Source organism: Rhinolophus hipposideros (assembly GCF_964194185.1).
Source record: "Rhinolophus hipposideros genome assembly, chromosome: 5".
Lineage (NCBI taxonomy): Eukaryota > Metazoa > Chordata > Mammalia > Chiroptera > Rhinolophidae > Rhinolophus > Rhinolophus hipposideros.
This window is the reverse complement of record NC_138051.1, coordinates 100,700,079-100,722,052: the sequence shown is the minus strand read 5'-3', so window position 1 is coordinate 100,722,052 and position 21,974 is coordinate 100,700,079. Positions and strand designations below refer to the sequence as shown.

The 21,974-nt window shown below is 58.4% G+C and overlaps 1 protein-coding gene across 1 annotated transcript; it reads right to left on the bottom strand.

Annotated features, from left to right (window-relative positions):
- Positions 1-540: 540 nt before the first annotated feature.
- Positions 541-13,853, bottom strand: TNFAIP2 (TNF alpha induced protein 2). Its single transcript, XM_081049459.1, has 12 exons — positions 13,829-13,853; positions 10,688-11,027; positions 9,696-10,329; positions 7,515-7,629; positions 7,245-7,367; positions 6,983-7,083; positions 6,359-6,457; positions 5,699-5,810; positions 4,675-4,797; positions 4,290-4,445; positions 4,041-4,162; positions 541-2,528 (listed from the first exon to the last, which is right to left on the bottom strand). Exons 2-12 carry the CDS (start codon positions 11,010-11,012, stop codon positions 2,387-2,389), a joined length of 2,052 nt encoding a protein of 683 aa, XP_080905585.1. The 5' UTR covers positions 11,013-11,027; positions 13,829-13,853; the 3' UTR covers positions 541-2,386.
- Positions 13,854-21,974: the final 8,121 nt, after the last annotated feature.

Sequence of the window (21,974 nt, the reverse complement as noted above, 5' to 3'; positions counted from 1 at the left end):
GGACCCGGCACAGGGGCGGCGTGGACAGGAGTCCAGCCCAACCGCAGGACATCCCTGAGAAGGGTCCCCCTCCCTCCTTGCTCCCCACTGCGCCATGGGCTCCATCCCATCCCCATTGGCCCCACGGATGGAACTCACCAGAAAGCCTCCCCTCACCCCTCCAGGGTCCTCTGTCCCTGGCAGACTTCCAGGCCTTTGGGAAGGACCCCAGACTCCTTTGGCAACCCCACCCCCCTGGGGTCTGTGGAATGGATTGGTCATGGTACCCCTTTCCCTCCCCAGGGACTCTGCCCTTCCCCAAATCCTAGGTCAGGATGGTGGTGCTGAGGAGAGCCCCTCCCTGGTGAGCTGGAGCCATCTCTGTACAGGCCTTGTGGCTCCTCCAGTTCACAGCTGCAGCATTCAAGGTCAATTCCAGAAATCTAAGAGTAAGTTCCCACTGGGCCCTATGCATGGAGTTGAAATGATTGTCTGCAGTCGTCTTCCCCCCCCCCCCGCCCCCCCAGGTCATCCTCAGTAAAGCACTGTGGGGAGGTCCAACAGGTTCACGATGCTCTATTTACTGGTGAGGAAACAGGGTAAAGGGACTGGCCCTGCCCCACAGGCAGGTCCTTACATAGCTCATGCTCAGAGGTAAGAAGGGGGCAGGTGGCGCTGTGGGGCTGGACTCTCTGGGGATTTGACACAGCCAGGACAGGTCTGCCCAGACCCCAAGAGCCTGAGAAAACCTTTGATGCCCACCCCTAGTCCCCAAAGAAATCACTGCACAGCCACTTCTGAAATCAGCTTTATATCAAGTTATAAAAACCCAGATCCTGTCCTGAGTACACACATACAAAAGTACTATCAAAAATAATATTAATAGCATCCAACACGCTAACTCCTATAAAAGGACAAAGGCTTTTGTGCATCATTTACATGGGCCAGTTCCTGGCCAAGTACCTGGAAAAGGGGGACAAACCCAAGAGAACTGGCCCTGAATCTGGCGGCACCCTCAGAGGCACGAGCGAGGTGTCATGCCTAAATCTGACTGCCCCACCTTGTGCGAAGAGGGCCTTCAGGGTAGGCAGAGGCCTTTGAGAGTAACTGAGCCCACGTCTTCCTGGGGTAGGACAGGGCACCCTACAGAGCAGGGACGGATGGAGACCATGTTGGGCAAAGTCATGGCCTTCTCAAACTGCCCAGGCCCTAATCCCTGGAACCTGTGACTATGTTAGGTTCCATGGAGAAGGGGGGTTAAGTTTGCAGGTGAAATTAAGGTTGCTGATCAGCTGATCTTACTATAAGGAGAGGGTCCTGGCTTATCTGGGTGGGCCAGAGGTAATCACAAAGGTCCTTGCAAGTGGAAGAGGAAGGCAGGGGAGAAGTGCTGTGATGGGAAAAGGATTCCACCCCCATGGCTGGCTTTGAAATGGAAGGCAGCCATGAGTCACAGAATACAGAGGGGTGGCCTCTAAAAACTGGGAAAGGCCAGGGAATTCTCCCCTGGAGCCTCTGGAAGGAATTCAGCCTGCTGACACCTTGATTTTGGCCCCCAATGTCATATCTCTGATCTCCAAAACAGGAAGATAAGTCTTACTTTATGCTAAGTTTGTGGAAATTTGTTACAGCAACAGTAGGAAACTAATAGAGGCAAGGGGTCAAAGGTCAAGCAGCCTAGCCCAGACCTCAGCCCAACTTCCAGCTGGAGGACCCATGGAGGCCCCACTAGGCCTGGCCTACACAGGGTCCCCCCCTGAGCCCATCCTCAGGGGGTGCCCATGGGGAATCCAAGAGGGGTCAGGGTCTGAGTTGCAGGGCTCCTGGGCAATCTGGAAGGGTGGCTGTGATGCTGGCTCCACCCCCAGCTTGCCTTGTGACCCCACATGCCCCTTTCCAGGCCCCAGATAGGAGCTCATCTTTCCCTTCTTTCTCCTCTAGTATTGCCTTCAATTCCAGATTTGCTGAGCCCCGCTCATTGCTGCCCTGGGCCAAAGGAGGCAGGGTGAGGCTCAGCCCACGTCCCTAGGCAGCTGGGAAGCCACTCAGACCTGGCCATGAGGAGGCAGACTGGGAAGGGCCCCACGGACAGGACATGACCCGGGATCTCTGACCCCTAGCCACTCGCCTCCTTTAGTGCACACATGGTCAACCGTCATTTCTCAGGTGTAGTCTCTGGCTCCTCACCATGGGTGCTCCCTTCCCAGCAGACAAACTGGGTAACAAACTGGGGCCTGCCCAATTCCACCTGCCCAGGGGCCTGCACTTTGGCCAGGGCTGGGCAGAGGCAGGAGCAGGCAGGAAGCCTGTGAGGAGCCATGAAGCCAGCGCTGGTCTGAACTGCCCCCAAGCGGGGTGTGTCCAATGCTTGCTGGGTATTCACAAGCAGGTCAGGCTGCAGGAAAAGCTAACCGACCTTTATAAGTGAAAATAGGGACTTGACAGGCGTGTGCACCCCGGTGTTAATGTCCAGGATGCTCCGGATGCTCTTGACCTCACTGTTTGACAGGTTCCCCTTGATGGCCAAGATGGCGCTCAGGTGGCCTTTGCTGGCAAGGAAAGCATCCCGTCAGTGCATCTCCGTCACCAACACCCCTGCTCACACCGCTCCCAGATCCCAGATCCATGGCCTGAGCCACAGCCCACGGGGCCTCGCTCTCCTTCGCGCACGGTGCTCCGGCAGCACTGGCCACCTGTCTGTCTGTCCCTAGAGCGCACCAGGCTCCTGACCACCTCAGGCCTTTGCACTAGCTCTTCCTCCTGGAACGCTCTTTCCCACATTCTCGAGATGGCCAGCTCCTCTCACCCTGTAGGTCTCAGCTAAAATGTCACCTTCCCATCTTTAAAGTCAGCACCTCCTGTTGGTTAAATAATCTTTACAACTTGGAATTGTATTCTTTGCCTGATTACCTCATTGTTGTTAACCCTCAACAGACTATAAGATCCATTAGGTAGAACTGAGATCTGGTCTCTCTTGTACTTCATTGCATCCTGGTGCCTAGAACAGAGCCTGGCACCTTGCAGACCACTCAGTAATTGCTGGTGGGATGTGTGGGTGGATAAGTGGGTGAATAGATGGATGGGTGGGGGTGGATGACGATGGATGCATGATGGATAGATGGATGGATAATTGAGTGGGTGGGTGGATGGATGGACGATGGGTGAGTGGGTGGGTGGACAGATGGATACATGGATGGATGGTGGATGATGGGTTGATGGATGGATGAATGGATGGATGGATAAGTGGGTGGATGGATAGATGGGTAGATGAATGAGTGGGTAGGTGGGTAGACAGGTGGATGGGTGGGTGAATAGTTAGCTGGATAGTTATGGTTAAATGAGTAGATGGGGAGATGGTTGCTTGTATGGGTGGATGGATAAATGGGTGAGTGTATAGGTAAGGGGGTGGGTAGGTGATGGGAGCAGTGGATCAGCGAGGGGCTAGACCAAGCTGTCAATCCAATCAAGTGCCATTCAAACTTTCCCTGCCCTGTCCAAGGACTCAGCCCAGAGAAACCATTGTCCTGCCTCACCAAATCCTCAGGCAGCTAGGGGCTAAGCCTCCACTCCAGAACAGGCCCCCAGTGCATAGTGGTCCAAGCCCCAGAGGGGCCCGGGGTTGAGTGAAGGACCCCAGCTGTACTACTGACTCGCCACAACCTCTAGCAACTCCCTGGTCTCTCTGGTCTGTTTCCCCTCCAAGGGGCAGTCTCGTAACAGCTGAGAGTGTGGGCTATGGAGCCAGGCCTCTGTCATCTTAGCTCTACCACTAACTAGCTCTCCTTAAGCTCTCCAGGCCTCATCTGTGAAACGGGGATGAAAAGCGTCAGCCTCGCAGAGTCGTAGCGAGGATCAAAAGAATGAGCTGTGTGAGACCCTCGCATGGTGGTGGGCACGCAGTGAGCACTCAGCAAAGGTTACTGCCAGGACTGCATCGCCGTGGCCAGTAACCGAGCTTCCCTCACCCCGAAGGGGCTCACTGCAGCCCCTCAAGGCTCCGACCACCGTGGGGGCCAGCAGGGCCTGCTGACTTCCCAGGTCCTGTGGTGCCCTGTTCTCACCTGAAGTCGGGGTAGCAGGTGGCATAAGTGGCCACCTCGATCTTGATGGCACTGGGGTCTTGCAGGCGAATGATCTCGGCGAGCGTGGGGAGGGCTTGATGCAGCCAGGTCCCTGGGGAGCCCTGCAAGACAGGCCTGATTAGAGGGAGGTTGCCCTTTCTCTAGAAAGGCACCGGGGGCCAGAGAGGTGCAGGTCAGAACTGATGGGGTTTGGAGGGGTGCAGAGGGGCAGGGCTGGCCAGGGCTCACGTTCTGAGTGCAGAAGCGCTGGATGAGGTTGGCATTGGCCAGGATGTGCCCCGCCAGTTGCTGCTGCTGCTCTGCCGACTTGAGGACCAGGCGCCGCTTGCTGAGCCGGACAATGTACTCCTTCACCAAATGCAGGTGTACAAGCTCCATGAGCTCCTGCAAGGGCCAGCGGGCAGGGGCGTGTGAGCCAGCTGCTGATAGGGAGCTCACTACCTCCCTCAAAGCCTCGAAGCCAGGAGTCCAGGGTGGGGCAGATGCCAGAGCAAAGGCGTGCATACATCCACGCGCACGCATGCATGTGTTCGTTGTGGGGTGGGGGTGGGGTGTGCACACTCCTGGGTTAGCATGCATGTCAGGCCCAACCACCAGCCCGGCACCTGCTCACCTCCTGGAAACAGTCGTACAGTTCCGAGAACTCGGGCAGCCTTATGCCCACGGTGGTGATGATTTCCTCCAGGGTCTGCTCAGGGGCCGCCCAGCGGGTCTGTGTGAACTTCTTGAACAGCGGCTGTGACAGGAGAGAGGCAGGATGTCTGGTCACGTCCTGCAGGGGAACGACCGCCAGCCACAGACACGCACATGTGGGCACGCACACTGACACATGTGGCTCAGCCCAGGGGCGAGGGGAACTCAAGGACTCCCAGGGGACCTGGGTAGAACTCAAGTGGCTGTTCACAGACAGGAAGTGGAAGTGGGGTCTATGTACTCATCTCCAAGGTCGGCCAGCTGTGGCTCCTCCAGAGCCCAGACAGCCAGCAGCATGCCTGCCCTGAGGCCTTTTCCACTGCCCCCTCTTAAATAAATAAATTCCTGCATAAACAAGACCTTGTGCTTGACTGCTGCCAAGTCATCCAGGGTCACTGCCCTGGCCTGCATCACAGCAGGACACGCATAGCCTCCCACTCTGGGCCCTGGGGACAAGGCGGGCCCCCATGGAGGGCACGCAGGAAACCCCTCCTATGTCTTTTCAGGGCCCCCTGCCTTATGTAACTAAGGGGTTTCTTGGCCCACAGCAGACGTGGTGGGGGCTGCCAAGGGCTCTGAGCATCACAGCTGGGAGGTGGGCCAGCGGACAGGCAGGGTGGGAGAGGCAAAGTGTGTGCAAGTTTGGGGACTGTGCTGAGTCTAAATGCCGAAAGGGCACTGAAGCTCTTCTGCACCCTCTGGCCCTGGGCGGCCCCTCTGAAGGCACACCCGAGGCTCAAGTGGTGGGGTCAAGGTCAAGAGCCCTCCATGGCCCCCTGACCTGGGCAGCACCAGCCTCTCTATAGCCAGCCCACACCGTGCCGCTGACATGCCAGTCTGCTCTGCCATTGCTCCCTACCTCCAGCCCCTCCCAACCTCCCCTCCGGTCTCCCCCCACCCAGCACTAGGCTCAGCACACTCCCCTGGGAAGGAGCTCCAGCTACCTTCAGGTCCCTGAACAGGTTCTGGAGCAGGGTGTCAAAGCCATGACTCTTGAGCTCACTCAGGGGGCCCAGGAGGTCCTGTGGGGCCTGCCACTTCTGCTCCATGGATCTCCTGGAAGGACGTGGACACAGGGAGGTCACTCCGGCCCTGCCCAGCCCACGGCCATACACAGGGAGCCAGCAAGCCCGAGGCGAATCTTCCAAAACCGTCTCTTCACTCTAGAACTCAGTGGCTCCTCACTCCCTGTGGGGCCAGTCCGTCCCATTGGCCCCCCGCAGGCCCAGCCCGCTCACTCCTAGCACACACCCATACCACATCCCCCTCTAACGGCACAGCCTGTCCACTCAGTGTGCTTGTCACAGCCTGTCCACTCAGTGCGCTTGTCTGCTTAATGCACGTAATCACTGTGCCTCCTTCAGAGGGCCATTCTAAGGATAACACAACGAGGAAATCATCTGCATGAGTGCTTGACCCACCAGCACTTAACAAACGTTTCCTGGTGCCACAGGCCCTGCTCATTTCCCCAAATGCCTGCTCATTTTAATCCCACATCAGTTTGAGCAACACCTCGACTCCCTCCGTTCCCAGCCACCCTTTCCATCCAACAGGCAGGCAGGCCCAGTGCTTCCTGCTCCCACAAGCCCCTCCCAGACCCTCACCGGAAGGACAGGCAGTTGTTGATATTGGCGATGACATTGGCCCTGTAATTTCTCAGCTGTCTGCACCGCTCCAGAAATTCATCAAAGGCACGATGGTAGCTGGGGAAACCGGAAGGGGCACTTGCAGGACCAGCACAAACATTGGGATTTACAGAGCTTTTCCAACTATGGTCCCCCACAGCCCAGGGTGGGCCACTAGCCCCTAAGCATGTTGAGGCTAGTGGGGCAGGGCCCTGCAGAGCTCCTGAAAGGGGTGCCAGCCTCGCTCTGTTGGCCCCTCCTTCCCCCAGACTTCCTCCATAGCTGGAAGACTGGAGAGGGCTGTGGGAAAATAGAGGGGTTCTCAGAGATGGGGAGGGAGGCAGCCAAGAGAATTATGAGGGTGGGAACTGGGGGCATCACCTGAAGGGGAAGCCATGGTCTCCATCCCTTGTGGGACATCCTCTTAGCACAGCTGGGGGTGCTCTGCTGGGAGCTTTGCTGAGTAGGGTGGAGGCTCTCAGTGCCCAGTTGGGACAGACACCCTCGGGGCCGGGATGGGGCGCTGATCTGCCTTGGATCCCCACCTGGGGCACAAGGAAGGTGGCTGCAAGCCCCTCAGTGCTTGCGAGCACACACACCCACCTCCTGAGGAATGCAGCCAGCTCCGTCAGCAGCATATGCTTTATGTGCATGCCCAGGTCCAGGGTGATGCTCTCGGCCTTGGCCTGGCCCTGGGAGATGATCTGCAGAGGTGGAGGGTGCGCTGAGCGGGGGCCCACCAGGACTGGGGCGGGGGCAGGGCTGGGGGCTCAGGGCTGGGCATGCGTGCATACACAGGGATGGGCAGCACGCATGCCCGGCTCACGCCCAGCTGTCCATGTGCACAAGGGGGGGGCTATGCTACCTGGATGATGTCAATAGCCAGCTCACTGTGACAGTGGCCATCCAGCCTCTGGGGGGCCACATCCTGGGCCCAGCGCTGTGACTCTAGCTCCAGGGCGCGGGCCATCAGTTCCTGCACACTGTTCTGGGCGGGGAGGACGGACAAGTTAGGGCAGCACGGAGCCCATTGCCCTGCCCTGTCAAGCTCCTTGCCCACGTCCAGTCTGTCCCGGAGCCTCCCCTCCGCTGCCTTCCTGCCCCTCCCTTGCCCCGGCTCTGGCACTGGACTCACCACCTCGTTGGACAGGAACGTGGCCTCCAGCAGCCGGATCTGGTTGGGGGGAAGGAGGCTCCCCAGGCTGACCTCCTTCAGCTCGCCAGCCAGCTTGGGACTGTTGATGATGTCACTGTGGCCAGAGGGGGCAGGCATGAAGAAAATGGCCCCACCCGATGCCATCCCTTATATCAAGAGCACACGTCCTCAGGCCGAGTCTCTGTGGGCTCTGAACTCACTTGTCTCCTCCCATCTTCCCCCATCCATTTCTTTATCTCAGATGACCTGTCCTCCATCTGCTCAGTTTGGTTCAGTTCAAAAACCTTGGAACCATCCTGCTTCCTCTTATACTTATTCCTCCATCCACAGCAGCTCCAAAATATCCTCTCCTCTCCCCGCACTGATCAGCCTCCAGACACACAGGCCTGAGGCCCAGCCACCCCATCTCTGGCCTGGCTCATTGCAGGAGTCTCCTCCCAGGCCTCCCTGCTTCTGCCCTTGCCCCCAATAATCCCTCCACTCAGCAGGCAGAACCTGCTCATCTCCTCCTTCAAATCTGATCTCCCAGCTCTAACCTCTTCCCTCTCACACAGATGAACTACCTCCCTCTGTGTGGCAGCAGCCTGAGCCCAGCCAGCCCGCTCTCTGCCTCCTTCCCACCCTGACCTCCCATTGCAATTCCAGCCCTTCCAGGCCGGCCCTGAAGCCCACAGAAGGTGGCCAGTCCAAGTGGGAAAGGCTGCCTCCCCAACTGCTCTGTGGAGGCATCTCCATCCAGTCTTTTGACGCCTCTGCAGGGTCCTGGAGCTCCCAGGGATGGCCCAGCCCTGGCACTTCCTCAGGGGCCTTTGTCTGCCTGGAGGCTCAAGAGTGGCCTTCTCTGCGCCTTTCCCAGCCTGAGCACAGTGTCCCTTTGTTCCCTGAACTTGGACCCTCCTTCTCCAAGGCTCAATGCCCAGCTGGCCCCACTTTCTTGCTGTGCTGCCCCCAGTGGGCCACAGGCTAAAAGCCCCCACCTCACTGGGGCAGGAAGGCTGAGTGGCAGAGGTGTGAGTGCCCAGCATTTCCTGGTGAGTCAGGACAGGCAAGAAGGAACTGGCTCAGCGTTGGCCTGTCTCTCCCGAAGCCCCTGCCCTGTGCCAATTTCCTGATGCCCTGCTGACTCCTCGCCCACTACCCCCCAGAGCCCTTCTCCAGTCCCCTGCTGGAGGCTGACCCACCAGCATCAACTGAGCCCACTGGCTCCCCAGATGTGTCCCTGAGACCTTCAGACACTGCTCCCTCTGTCTATAGCCTCAGGCTTCCTGCAGGCTTTATACTTGGGGCTGGAGTCAGCGCTTGTAGGAAGGAACCCCTGGCCTTCTCTACTGAAAGCATTTCTACACTGCAGCCTCTGCCCACCCAGCTTGTGCAAATGACGGGCATGCTCAGCGACCCACAGAGTATGGGTAAATCAAGGGACACCTGAGGCTGTACCCACCAGTACCAGGTACCCTCTGCTGGCACAGCCAGTCCCCACCTGAGGAGCTCTAGGCCTTGGTGGCCAGAACCCAGCTCAGCCGCGGGTTCACTGGGTGACGCTGTACAACAGGGATCTTTCCAAGGGGCTACGTGGCCCTACCCCACCCCTGCTGCCTGTGCTGCCTGGGAGGGCCCGCATAGCGTATCCATAAATCCAAACATTGACAAGATCTGCACAGCTCCCAGAATGCCTCATGGCTCAGCCTCCTCTGCGGGAACAACATCCTCCCACTGCCTTCTTCCTGTCCTGCCCTCTCCCCGCCTTGCTTGACTCCCTTACTGCTATTAGACTGGGAGCTGCCCTGAGCTGGAGCGTTGGCTCCTACAGCAGAGGGAATCCTAATCTATCTGGCACCTCCTCCTCCGGGCTGGCTTCCTTCACTGACTCAGGCCAGGTGAGGTCTCCTGCTCTGGGTGCCCACAGTTCCTCCTCGACCCCTTCCTGCTCTGGATGGTCACTGTCTGCCCATCCCCTACCCAGTTCATTATTAACGAAGTGCTTGCCATTCTGCACACCTCAGTTGCCCCAAGCGCTGAGGCCCAGGAAATGAAGGATACCAAGTGCAAAGCAGACCCAGCGCAGGACCCTGCCTGCACTGAGCTGGCTGAACCCGCTGCATGCGCAGAATAACCGCCCCCTCAGCCCCGGCCTCTCCCTGCCCACTGCCGCCTGCTCACTTGGGGTAGAGATTCTGCACCCAGACCAGCAGCATGTAGGTGTCGCGCTCGCACAGCTCGAACTGCGCCATGGCCGTCAGCTGGGCGGCGAAGTGCTGGTGGTAGCTCTGGGCGTAGGCGGCCACGACACGGAACTCGGCGGGGAACAGCGGCTTCAGCCGATCCACCACGGCCTCCAGGTCCTCCTTCATGGTGCGGCCCATGTGCAGGAAGGTGCGCTCGGCCTCCGAGTGGCCCTCGGCGTGTGCGGCTGGAGGCCGGCCCAGGCGCTCCTCGGCCACCTGCGCCAGGTCACGCCGCCAGAGCTGCAGCCAGTGCCGAGGGCGCGTGGCCACCAGGGCCGAGGGCCTGGGCTCCGCGGTCACCGCGCACTGGTCCTCGCGCTCCTGCTCGGCCAGCACTGCCAGCGCCTGGCGCAGCCGCTCAGGCGGCGCCTCCAGTGGCCGGCGCAGCAGGCCGAGCACCTGGTCGCGCAGCAGCACATACAGCGCCTCCACCTTGCTCTGGCGCCACACCAGCTCCTCCTCGGCTGCGCCGCCCGCAGCCGCCACCGCCTGCAGCTCCCGCTCCAGCGCCAGCAGCGGCCGCGCCGCCTCCAGCTGCCCTCGTTCCAGGTCGGCCTTGAGCTCCTCCACTGCGAGGATGGGACACTGCGTCAGCGCGGCCCGGCCACGGGCAAGGGGGCGGTGGGGACAGCTCAGCTCCCATGGCGCCCACAGGACAGGAGGCTGAGAGCCGAAAAGGCTAAGTGATGTGCCCAAAGAGGCCAGTCGTGTCCCAGATGGGATGGGAGCCCAGTCGGCTTACTCCTGCCTCCAAGATTAGGTAGGGGGTGCATGTGGAAACCGTGAGGGGTGACACCTCCAAAGCCATGGCCCCTGCCCGCTCTGTGTCCTGGGTGCGCAAGCCATCCACTGGGTGAGCCCCAGCCCTGCCCAGCGCCTTGGCCGGCTCTGACAGAGGACCCCTCCCTGCGTGGGGCACCATCCTACCTGTGGGCAACCGGTCCTCCAGCCCGGGCTGGGACTCATTCTTGCCCTCTGGCTCTGAGGAACTGGGTGGGCCCTTCTTCTTCCTCCCTTTGGTGAAGACGCTGAACACGTTGGCCAGGACTTTTGGCTTCTTCTTCTTGGCAGTCTCTTCCTCATCCCTCCCCAGCTGTGGCACCAGGTCCTCAGAGGAGGCTTCTGACATGGAGGCCTCTGAGTCCACCTCTGACGTAGACGGCAACTTCTGGGGGTTTCCGGGGAAGTCAAGGGTCCCTGGAGCAGGCTGCTGGCCTGGAAGGCCTTGGAAGAAGGTCATTATCTTCAGCATCCCTCCAGCTCAGGCCTGCAGGTTGGCAAGGACAGGACAACGAAAGGGTCAGCAATCACAGCGCAAGGCGCTGGCTCCAGGCTCCCAGGCCCGAACACACAGTCACGGTGGCAGCACTCAGCGTGTTTGCTCTGCTGTCACCCATATGACTGCCAGGGCTCTGGCCTTCTCCTGGCCCATATGGGCACCAACTCAGCTCCCTCCCCGGACACGTTTCTCAGTGCCCACAGCTCCTCTTCCAATCCCCCTCAGGACCTCCCAGAACTGCCTGAATACAGAAGAAACTGAGGATTCCCAGCCTCCCAGATGGGGGGCCTTCACTTCATTTTCGCAAATCCTTCCTTGACAGCCCACCCTTTGGGCCGGGAACCTGCAGGGCATGAGTACACCCTGGATCCCAGGAAAACCTGGGGGCGGGCAGGCACAGCATGGGCTGCTGCTGTCCCATGCACAGAGCAAGAACAGAGGCCCAGAAAGGTCACAGAGCAACAGAAGCTGGGCTGAGGCACAGATCCAGCCCCGGCCCGACCCTCCATCTTGCCTGGTTCTTCTCCGGTCTTGCCTGGCTGTGGGGTCCCAAAGGGATGCTGTGAGCAGAAACATGGCTGTCCCTGCCGGGACCACGAGGTCAGCAGAGCCTGACCCCTATCCTGGCCTTGGGGCTCTGTCTACAGAAACCATCTCAAACTCCAGTGGGTGGGAAAGGACTTCAGAGAGCCTTTCACATGCGGTGGAGACAAGGGCCCGTAAGACCCTGGACTGCCTGTGGTCACACAGTAACTCAGGCCGGGAACCCAGGCTTCCTGGCTCCTGCTTCAGCCTGCTGCTCCCAAACAGGGTGACATCATCATCACAACAGCTCCCACTTATTGTGCCCTTCCTGGGTGTCCACCCCATCACTTCCTCACTCCCATCCGGGAGGAATGTTATTTTCCTCATCTCACAAAACTGACTCAGGGAGGCTTAAAATGCCCCTATGGCCACCAGCTTGGGCTTGGAACTCATCACCTGGCTCTGGATTCCCCTGCTGCCGTGTTCCCCACCACCTTGCAAGCTGCAAGGACCCGCACCCCTCCTCCCCCGGTGCCCAGAAGTACCCTCCCGGCACCTGGACCATTGTCAGAGCAAGGCCAGGGTCAGTGGACGGGAACATGACTGACTCCAAGGCAGCGAACAAGGCAGGGCTGGGAATGGGAAGCAGACAGGGCCGGGCCTTCCTGGTAACCGGGGTGACCTACAACCATAGTGCCCGCTCTACCACCCAAGAGCAAATATACCAAGTCATGACTCATGTAATATGATGACTTTGATTCACCCCTGCAACGGCCCTGCCAGGCAGATGGGATGATCGACCTTCCAGAACAAATTGAAGGGTGGGGGGCTTGGCTCGAGCATACAGCAGGAGTGGAGGTTCAGATTAGACCTGTCAGACTTTCCAGAGCCCTGCTGCCTCCCCATCAGCCCACCTACCTTGTCCCATATCCCCAGCAGCTCATCCCAAACACCCAAACTTGGCCATAGTCACTTGGGGGCCAGGGAGCCTGGGTTGCCCCCATTCCTACTAGCTTCACCAGGTGCCCTGGGCAGAGTCCTACAGTTGCTTCCCTTGTGCCATTTGGACTGGAAGTTCCACTACAGAACCAAACGGAGCACTAGGGAGCCTCCAAACCAACTTCCCTCGATGTGAGGCCACTGGGCCCTCCCACCCTGCCCACATAGTGCCGCAGGTTCCCCTCCCAGTCCACCCCATTTTCATACTGCGCACCCATAGGAGCCAGCGTGACAAGCTGGCTGGGGCTGCTAAACCCTGCCCTGTGTGGCCAGGCCCCACCTCTGCGCTCCTGCTGGAGTGAGGGACAGGGCCATCCTGACCAGCAGTGCTGCCCCCAGCCTCACTAACCCCAGCTCCACACATGCTAGGCTCCATCTGACCTCCAGACTTTGCTCTTGCAGGTCCCTGCATGGCATCGCTGCCTCCTCGCCTCTTGGACACAAAATCCTCCTCACCCTTCAAGGTCCTGCAGCCCTTGTCGCCCTCACGGTGCTGCTAAGAGGATGAGGCAAAACCACACAGCCAAGCATTGCCACTAGCTGGGCCTCTGTAAAGACCTGTGTCCTGTGTCCCTGTGTCTGTCAGGCCAATGTTGGTGCCCAGTACAGCAGAGGAGGACAGGAGAAGCATTGCATTAAGCTTGGGCTCTAGTCTGGGCACATAGAGATAAGTGGTCTGCTCAGAGTCATGGTGTGGCCATTGCCTGTGGCCCAATAGTGACACCCCTCCAATCTTCCCAGGTCCCCCAGCTTCTCCTCAGGCACACAGACACCTCACCCTCCTTCCCTGGTCAGGGCTCAGGTCCATAGCCTCCCATGGCCTCTGTGCCACAGGCGGGATGGGGAGGGCGCATACCCATCCCTCAGATGAGGACGCCCAGGCACAGCACGTGAAGTGACTCGGCCTCGGCACACAGCCAGCTTCTCTCCCCTCCGTGGGCCTCAGCCTTTCTACTGCAAATGGAGGGGAGACCCCTGCGCCTTTCCCCGCAGCGCCTCCCTCCCTGCCTTTTCCAGGACCCAGAGCTGGAAGCGCTAAACTCGGGCCCTGTGCGTTCTCACGCGCCGCCGCTGGGGCAGGCGCCTCAGTTACCCTAGAAGTCGGGCTACAGTAGGTCTGGAACCCTTGCAGCGACCCGCCCCCTTGGTCCCCTCCGCAGGGCCCGCCGCTGTCTTGGTGGGTCGGGCCAGAAACTGCAGACCGGGCGGACGGGCCGACGCGCGGAGCGGTGGGGACGGACGCCCGGTGGGTAGAAGTCACTTACTGTGTCGGCCGGGCCGCAGACGTCCAGAGAGAACCCGGAGCCGCCTGAAATAGTCACAGACCCCGCCCCGCCGGCCCGCCCAGCTCGCTGCAACCTTGGAAAGCCCGCGGGGAAGGCTTAGGCTAGTGTGGAGGGTTGTGCGCGCCCCCTCGAGGCGATGCTGCCGCTGTCCAACAGGGTGGTGTGGGGTGGGGGTAGGGGTGGGGGTGGGTCACTACCTCCCACCATCCGGCGGGGGGGGGGGCGGGGGGGGCGGCGGCGGGTGCCGGATGGTACGACTGGCTGAGCGTTGCCCGGGTATGGAGGGCGCAGGGACCTGAACCCAGGACCGACCAGGATGGGCCTGGTGTTGATCCATTGTCCGACGACGTCTTCTGATTGGCTGGCTGGAAGGGGCCCCGGGCTCAGGACCCATTTCCGCGTCACAGAGCCAGAACCGACCCCAGCTCCGGGAACCCTCTCCCCACCTCATGGGGTGCCAGGATGGTCTCACCTTAACTCCTTCTGCCCGGCAAGGAGCAAGGATTGCCCCTCTGGGGAGAGCGTTCCTACTCTGGGTGTCACTGTGGCCGCAAAGCATGGGGAGGGGGCCTTCCTGGAGGAGGTTCCCTTAGGGAAAGGGGACTGCACCGGTGCTCACCTATCCACAAAGCCGCTGTGCTGTGTGCCGTCTACACTCTCATCATCAAGCCTTGCTTGAAATGGGGAAATGGCTCAGAAAGGTGAAGTGACTTGCCAGACATCACACCGGTAGTAACGGCAGAGTGAGAATTCACCCCCAGGTCTGGAGAACTCCTACTCCAGCACCTTCCCTTTCTGGGATCTGGGCTGAGCCAGGGCCGGCTCCTGGAGGCACAAGAACAAGACCCGAACAGCTCAGGCTTGATCTTCACTCAGCCCAGCTCCGACCTCACTTGGTGTGACCTTGAGAAGGTCACACCACTTTCTGGGCCTCAGTTTCCCCATCTAAACCCTGTTTCTCTGGGTCTGTCATGGGGCAGGCAGAGGGTACTGGCGAAAAGCACCCTTTGGCCGCTCACCACCTTCCCTATTTCACATCCTAGGAATTCCTGCCCTCTGGAAAGAACGGGTCATTCAGGAATTTCCCGGTTGAACACCAGCTTCCTTATTGCTTCTTGCTAGAGCCTCTGCTCCTCCCTCCCTTTTGTTTGCTCCCCAACCCTCTCCCCCCTCCACCCCCCCCAATCGTTGGTTCCCCAGTCCCCCCCTCAGGCTGGGAGAGATGGCAGAGTGGGGAGGGAGGGAGGGAGGGGAGCAGAGCTGGGGGTGTCCCTTGGGACTGAGGACTTCCTCTTTGGGAGTGGTGGTTAAGGGTTTTGGTTTGGACATCAGCCCTGTCCCAGGGAGCTAGTGGAGGTGGGGGGGAAAGGGGCTTCAGGAGGTTGGCAGTAAGATGGACTCCACCCCTTCTCCCACTGATGCCTGGGGATGACATTTTTCAGATGAGCCAATAAAGCCTGAGTGCCCCAAGCCTGGGAGGGTCATTGCATCTGCTCCCCAGTGCACAGATGGGGAAACGGAAGGCCAGCCCCCTCCCGCCCAAGTTCATCCAGCGAGAGGGAGGCCCACGGGGATGAGAATTAGAGAATCCAAGGGGTCCTGGCTCAGTGCCTGCTCTGGCCTCATTGTACAAATGGTGCTTTCCTGTCAGGCCTCCACTCCTAAGTCCAAACACATTGGGACACTGGAGAATTTGAAGCTTTCTGGGTCACGAGGGGCAGGGGAGGTGGTCAGGCCCGTAGACCCCACCCTCCGCTCTAAGCCCTGATCCTGATCCTAATCCAGGAAGGACACTTCTCAGAGCAAGTGCTGGATGCCAGCTGACCTTGTCCCCGGATGCCCCTGCCACCTGCACCCCTCTTGATGGCTTCACCTGAGCGGTTGTCAGGGCCAGGGTGGCATCAGTCACTTTCCCTTTCCTTGACGTAAGGCACTAGGGTCAAGGGGCATGAATTCAAAGCGTGAATCACAGGGGAAATCCTCTGAAAATGGGACTGCATGGCGAGCGGAGGGATAACAACCAGAGGTGCTGACAGGGCAGGAGCTATTCTTACCTCTTTGACAGATGAAGCAAGACACTTCCAGAGGGAGTCAAAGGCCAGCCCAGAGCACTCTCAGCAGGAAATGATCTGGGAGCTGGTTGGGATCCTGTCCGCTGCTGTCCCATTTCCCACCTCCCCTGGGAGGGCAGCAGTAGACCCCGAGGCAAGCCCAGAGCCGTGGTCATGTGCTCACACGCAAAGCAAGACCTTGGTGCCAGGACACATGTGATGCCACCTCCCTTCCCTCTGCTCAGAAGTGACAGCTGACTTTTAAAAAAAATTGTGGCAAAACATACGTTAAAAAAAATTGATCATTTTGACCATTTTAAGTGTACAGTTCAGTGGCATTAATTACATTTATGTTGTTATGAAACCATCACCACTGTCCATTTCCACAACTGTTTTCACTTTGCAAAACTGAAACTCATTCAACATTAATTCCTCATTTTCCCTCGCAACCACAATTCTATCTCTGCTCTGTCTCTATACATTTGACTACTGGCATTCTAAGTATCTCAAAGAAGTGGAACCACACAGGATTTGTCCTTTTGTGACTGGCTTATTTCACTCAGCAGAATGTCCCCAAGGTCCATCCATGTCGTAACCTCTGTCAAAATCTCCTTCCTTTTTCTTTTTCTTTTTTTTTTTAAAGATTTTATTGGGGAAGGGGAACAGAACTTTGTTGGGGAACAGTGTGTACTTCCAGGACTTTTTTCCAAGTCAAGTTGTTGTCCTTTCAGTCTTAGCTGTGGAGGGCGCAGCTCGGTTCCAGGTCCAGTTGCTGTTGTTAGTTGCAGGGGGCAGAGCCCACCATCCCTTGCGGGAGTCGAGGAATTGAACTGGCAACCTTGTGGTTGAGAGCCCACTGGCCCATGTGGGAATCGAACTGGCAGCCTTGGGAGTCAGGAGCAAGGAGCTCCAACCGACTGAGCCATCGGGCCGGGCCTCCTTCCTTTTTCATGTTGAATAATATTCCATTGTTTATCCATGTACCTGTCAATGGACACTTGGGTTGCTACCACCTGCAACTGTGAATAACGCTACTAAGAATACAGGAGCACAGACACCTTCCAGTCCTGCTTTCAGTTTTTTTGGGGAAACAGCTGACTTGTTGACTTCCACAGGTGCCAGGCTCTGTTCTGAATGTTTTGCATGCATTAATTGTTCTCATTAGGCAATCTTATGAAACGGGTACTTCTTAATTATCCCCTTTTCACAGATGAGGAAACTGAGGCACAGGTAGGTCCAGTCATGTGCCAGTCAGTGGTGGAGCTGAGAGCCTGGTCACTCAGCATGTACTATTTTGCTTCCCCCAAATGTTGATCAAAGTCGGAAATGCAGCTTGATGTATTTAAGACAGACACGAGGAAGGACTGCCAGGCCAGACAACTTAGATGCAGAAATGGAAGGTTTTACTCCTTTTTATCCCTCTACTCCTTTTTATCTTTGGAAAAAAACAAACAAAAAACAAAAACACAAAGATTTCCCAATATTTCATGATCTTGTTTCTTAATTGATTCTTCACCCTTGCCCTCTGGGCGAGCCCAGCCATGTGGGGTGGTGTATGATTAACCGTCCTCAATCTATACCGTCGAGGGGCATTCTGAGAGCCTCTGAAGAGAAGCTCTCTGGAAAAGGAGTTGAAGGCAGCAGGGGGTGTATTTGGGGGCACAGGGGTCAGCAGATGCAAAGGGGAGGGTGGATCTCACAAGAAAGAAGGGGCTGTAGGTCAGTGGGCCTTGCTATACCAGGGAGACTTGGCCAGAAGGTTGGCCACTGGCCTTGGTCACAAGGGTGGCTCCCCAGGATTAGGAGACCAGGGCACTCCAGGATGTCACCCAGTCCCTCCCCCATGGGCCTGTCTCACTTCCCTCTGTGAAATGACTTGCACTTCCCACTGCCCCAGCCCAGGCTCCCCAGTCTTGTTTCTCCCTTTCCTTCTCACGCCATCACCTGACCTGGGACCCTTCTGGGGCCTCCTTTTTCCTGGGGTTGTCCCATTCACTAACTGTCCGGGGCAGACCCATTGTATCCCCTGTTGACAGATGAGGAAACTGAGTCTCAGACGAGTAAGCCGACACACAGGTTGAAGCCTTGAGGCTGGGGTCCCTGCTGCCACCTAGCCTTCCCCAAGAGAAGTCACTTGCTCAGGGTCATTTGCAGCTGCACCAGACCTGGGTCAGAGTCTGCTGACCTCCCCAAGGACTCCGGGATGGCCAGGACAGCTGATGAGGAACCACCCTCAAGGGGTGCTCTTCCATGAGGGCACTGGCCGCACATGACGATGTTTACTTGTTATCAGCTCCTTCCCCTCCTCCCAGGAGGAAGCCAGGCCACACACTCCTTTCTGTGTCAGACAGATGGGGAAACTGAGGCCTAAGGGGAAACGGCTTCTGCAGAACCCATGGGGCAACAGAATCCCAATAATGGTGGTCTTTCAAGGAGGGCTTCCTGGAGGAACTGTCCTTCCACGGCATTGAGGACTCTCCATGCCAGCCCGGGGGCCTGCTTCTCTCCTAAAAGGGCTTGGCCTTTAACAGTGGCTTTTGGTGATGATGCAAGATGGCACGTGTCACTCTTGTCTTTCCGGGCCTGAGCTGGAATCACAGATCAGAAATGTCTGAAACCAGAAGCTAAGTCTTAACCCCTGCGCCAAGTCCACGGGAAGGAGGAAAGCCTAAACCACTGAGCAGAGCCCAGCACACAGCGCGCACCCGAGAGTCAGCAAGACTGTTCCTGACATTTCTCTTTCCTTAGAGGCCATGACTTGGGGAACTATCAATCTAAGAGCTTTAGTTCTTACAGGGCTCAAAAAGGACTGCCCCATCCTCCATCCCAACCACCTCAGCAAAAACAGGCTCCTCCCCATGCCTGAAACTTCACCCTTCGGGTGCATTCCTTGAATGAGCAAAGCTTTTTACAGACTCAGGTGTTCTGGGAGGAACCCTGGTTGCTTTGGGGGAAGGACACAGGAGATGGGAATAAGGAGCCTTTTCACCTCATATCCTTTCTGTACCTTTGTAATTTTGAACTAGGTGAATGTGTCACTATCCAAAACATTACTGGAGTTAAAAATGAAGACATTTCACCAATTTTACAAGCCTCGAAGAGGTGTGTGGATGTATGTGCAGACAGACCCAGGGCCTTGAAAGGTGGAAGGACCTTTGCAATGGCTGGTCCAGGCCCCAGGGGTCCCAGGAGAGGAGTGGGCCTGACTTGTCCACGTTTCCATCCCCTCCAAGCACTTCACTGGACCAGGGGTCTCAGGGAGGCCTGGCTGAGACCCTGGTGGCACTCACCCATGGGGGTTTCTGGTTATCAGCACGTCCCTTACAAGGTGGGGAGCCTGCACTGCCACCTAGTGGGGCTTGATGCCCGGACCTGGAGCTCTGCCGTCTAGTCACAATGCCCAGCTCAGGCTCACTGCTCAGCACTCACACAGACTAGCTGGGGCCTGGGCCCGGTCCCTCAGCCCCTGAGCCTGAGCGTGAATGATGAACAGACACTCACCCTGGCGGGAGGCCCCCACTGATCCGCTGGGGTTTCCAAAGGGACTTGTGGTAGCAAAATAGGAAGTGGGACTGGGGACGGCAGGTGGCCCTGGGAACCATCAGCCTCCTCTCCCCTCCCAGGCAGTGCTGAGGGGACCTGCAAAGACCAAACCCCAGCTGCTGAGGTGGCTGCTCCTGGGTACAGAGCCCATGGGGACCAGGGCCAGGAAGGAAAGGGCCTGGGTCACCAGGCAAGGAAGGAAGAGGGAGCGGCTGTGCAGGCACGGAGGTGACATGCTGACTGCCACTCACAGCATGGCCTTGGGACTAGGCTCTCATTTACCCCTGAGCCTCATGCCTGCTGGGTGCTCCTCCCCGTGCTGTAGACAGGGACACTGAGCCTCAGAGAGCAAAGCATCTGAACACGCTCCTATGGGGCAGGGCCCTGTGGGCTCGTCCAGCACGACACACTCACACAGGGGCTGGGCCTGAGCACCAGCCCTCGTAGGACCAGCCGGGAGAGGTGCCCACAGAGGACGCAAGCCCCAGGCCGAGCTAGGGTAGACACTCAAGTCCCCTTCTGTCACCCCGGGCCTGTCCTGGGCTGGCATGCGTGGATCGTTACGTGCCTGGACCTGTGAACCGGCCTTGGACAGGCTGACCCTCCTGGCCAGGCCTGGGCTGGAGCCCCAGAAAGTTCTCAGAGTGGGTCTCCCCTCAAGGACCCACAGGCTCAGACACAGAGAGCAGAGGGAATCCCCAGTCCATGAAGGAGCCCAGGAAACATGGGCATTGGGACAGAAGCCAACCTGAGCAGAGAGGGAAGAGGGGAGCCATGCAGGGGAAGAGGGTGGCCAGGCAGAGGCAGGACTGGGACCAGCTGGTGGGGCCTGGGACCTGAGCTCAGGGGACAGATAAGATGGTCCCAGGGTATCCTGCTCCACCAGAGAACACAGACACTGGGCAAGGTCCCTCCATCCCTGGGGTGCTGACAGGGGCTGCACATTCCAGGAACACACACACGCACACACGCACACACGCACACACTTCCTTATCAGCCAGACAACCTGATCAACATGTCTGGAAGCAGCTCTGAGAGCCAGGCCCCTCCCCCGTGCTTAGCCTGGGCAACAGGATGGTCAAATACTCTGAGCTCTTTGCAAGGCCTCCAAAGACCTGGTAGGCAGGGAGGTTGGCAGAGTCATGGGCACAGCCCCCACCCCTCGGCGCAGAATGGCCCTGGGTCTGAACCATGCCAGGGTGTCCCCTGCCTCTCGGCCAGCTCTAGGGTACCAAGCCTCCTGGACTGCACCCACGTTAGGAGCTGTGGTCTGGCCTCCTGCTCATCCCGACTTGGCCTTGAGAAGCTGACCCCAGCCCCAAGGCACTGCTGGGCTCACAGGAACACACACCAGGGCACACATACCTGCCTGGGCACAGAGGGTCCTGCCAGGAAAATGCTGACTTCCTGTCTCTGGGCCTAGAAATGCTCAGGAGGACATCCCTGGGTCCCAGCTTAAATCCTTCCCACTGCAACTTGAAGGAGGCTGCTCAGCCTCCTCCTGGGGGCCTCCCCACATGCTGACCCCACCCACTTCAGGCTCTGCTGCCACTCAGTTTCCCCACGTCTGTACCCAGGGTCTTCTCAGCTTTTTGTTGCAGACTACTGCTTGGCCAGGCCCTTGGGAACACAGGTCACCGGGGGACAGGGGTTTGGCTTTATGGCTGGCACTTACTTCATCCTGCTCAGGATGGGAGTCAGTCAGTACTCCCGTTTCGCAGCTAGAAAGACTGAGGCACGGAGAGGTAAAGGAACTTGCCTACAGACTCACAGCTGGGAAGTGGTAGCACTAGGACTAAACGTTTCCCACCTCTGCAGCTTGGCTTGGAAACCCAATCCTAAGACCCTCGGATTCCAGCCAAGTGACTCAGGCAGGGCCAGGTCAGGGTTAGGGTCAGGGCCAGGAGCCTCTGATAGACCACCATCAGGTCTATGACTCAAACATGAGATAGGCATGGCAGAGGTTCCCTGGGGAGAACCTGGCCAGGCCAGACCAGATCAAGGCTTTTTATACCCCACTCCACCACATCCCACCCCGCCTGAGATTCACCCAGGCCACTGGGCTTTCATGTGCAGTCAGGCTGACCTGTCAATCACCTGCCCCTCCGTAGTAAAAGAGGCACCTCTCTGATACCTCCCTTCCCCATGACTGAAGATCCCAGGCCACCTGTGCTAAGGCCTAGCATGCAGTGCCAACCTCTACCCTCAGTTTCCGTCTGACACAAAGACTGCTTCTCAGTGGCAGTACTCACACACACCCTGCCCCATCCCCAGCCCTGGAGCCTGAGAACCACAACCTCTCCTCTTCCTCATTCGTGCCCCACCCATGTCCACCCCACTAGATTCCCCACTCAGGTTGGTCTGGACACTCTCTCGCTTCCCCCACCATCAGCCTCTAGCCCCTGTGTACCCATGAAGGGCACAGCCCTTGACAACTGCTCCCACTTGCCCTGGGGCCCCAGCAGGACCCAGACCTGGCGCTGCACTCCAGCCTTGGCGTAGAGAGTAGGGCCGACTTGCCTGGGCACTGC

Coding starts and splice junctions, on each gene's coding strand:
- TNFAIP2 (XM_081049459.1), bottom strand. CDS start 11,012: ATGCTGAAGATAATGACCTTCTTCCAAGGCCTTCCAGGCCAGCAGCCT. Junction 6,458..6,982: donor CTGGCTGCATTCCTCAGGAG/GTGGGTGTGTGT, acceptor CGGTTTCCCCAG/CTACCATCGTGCCTTTGATG. Junction 2,529..4,040: donor ACCTGCTACCCCGACTTCAG/GTGAGAACAGGG, acceptor TTTCCTTGCCAG/CAAAGGCCACCTGAGCGCCA.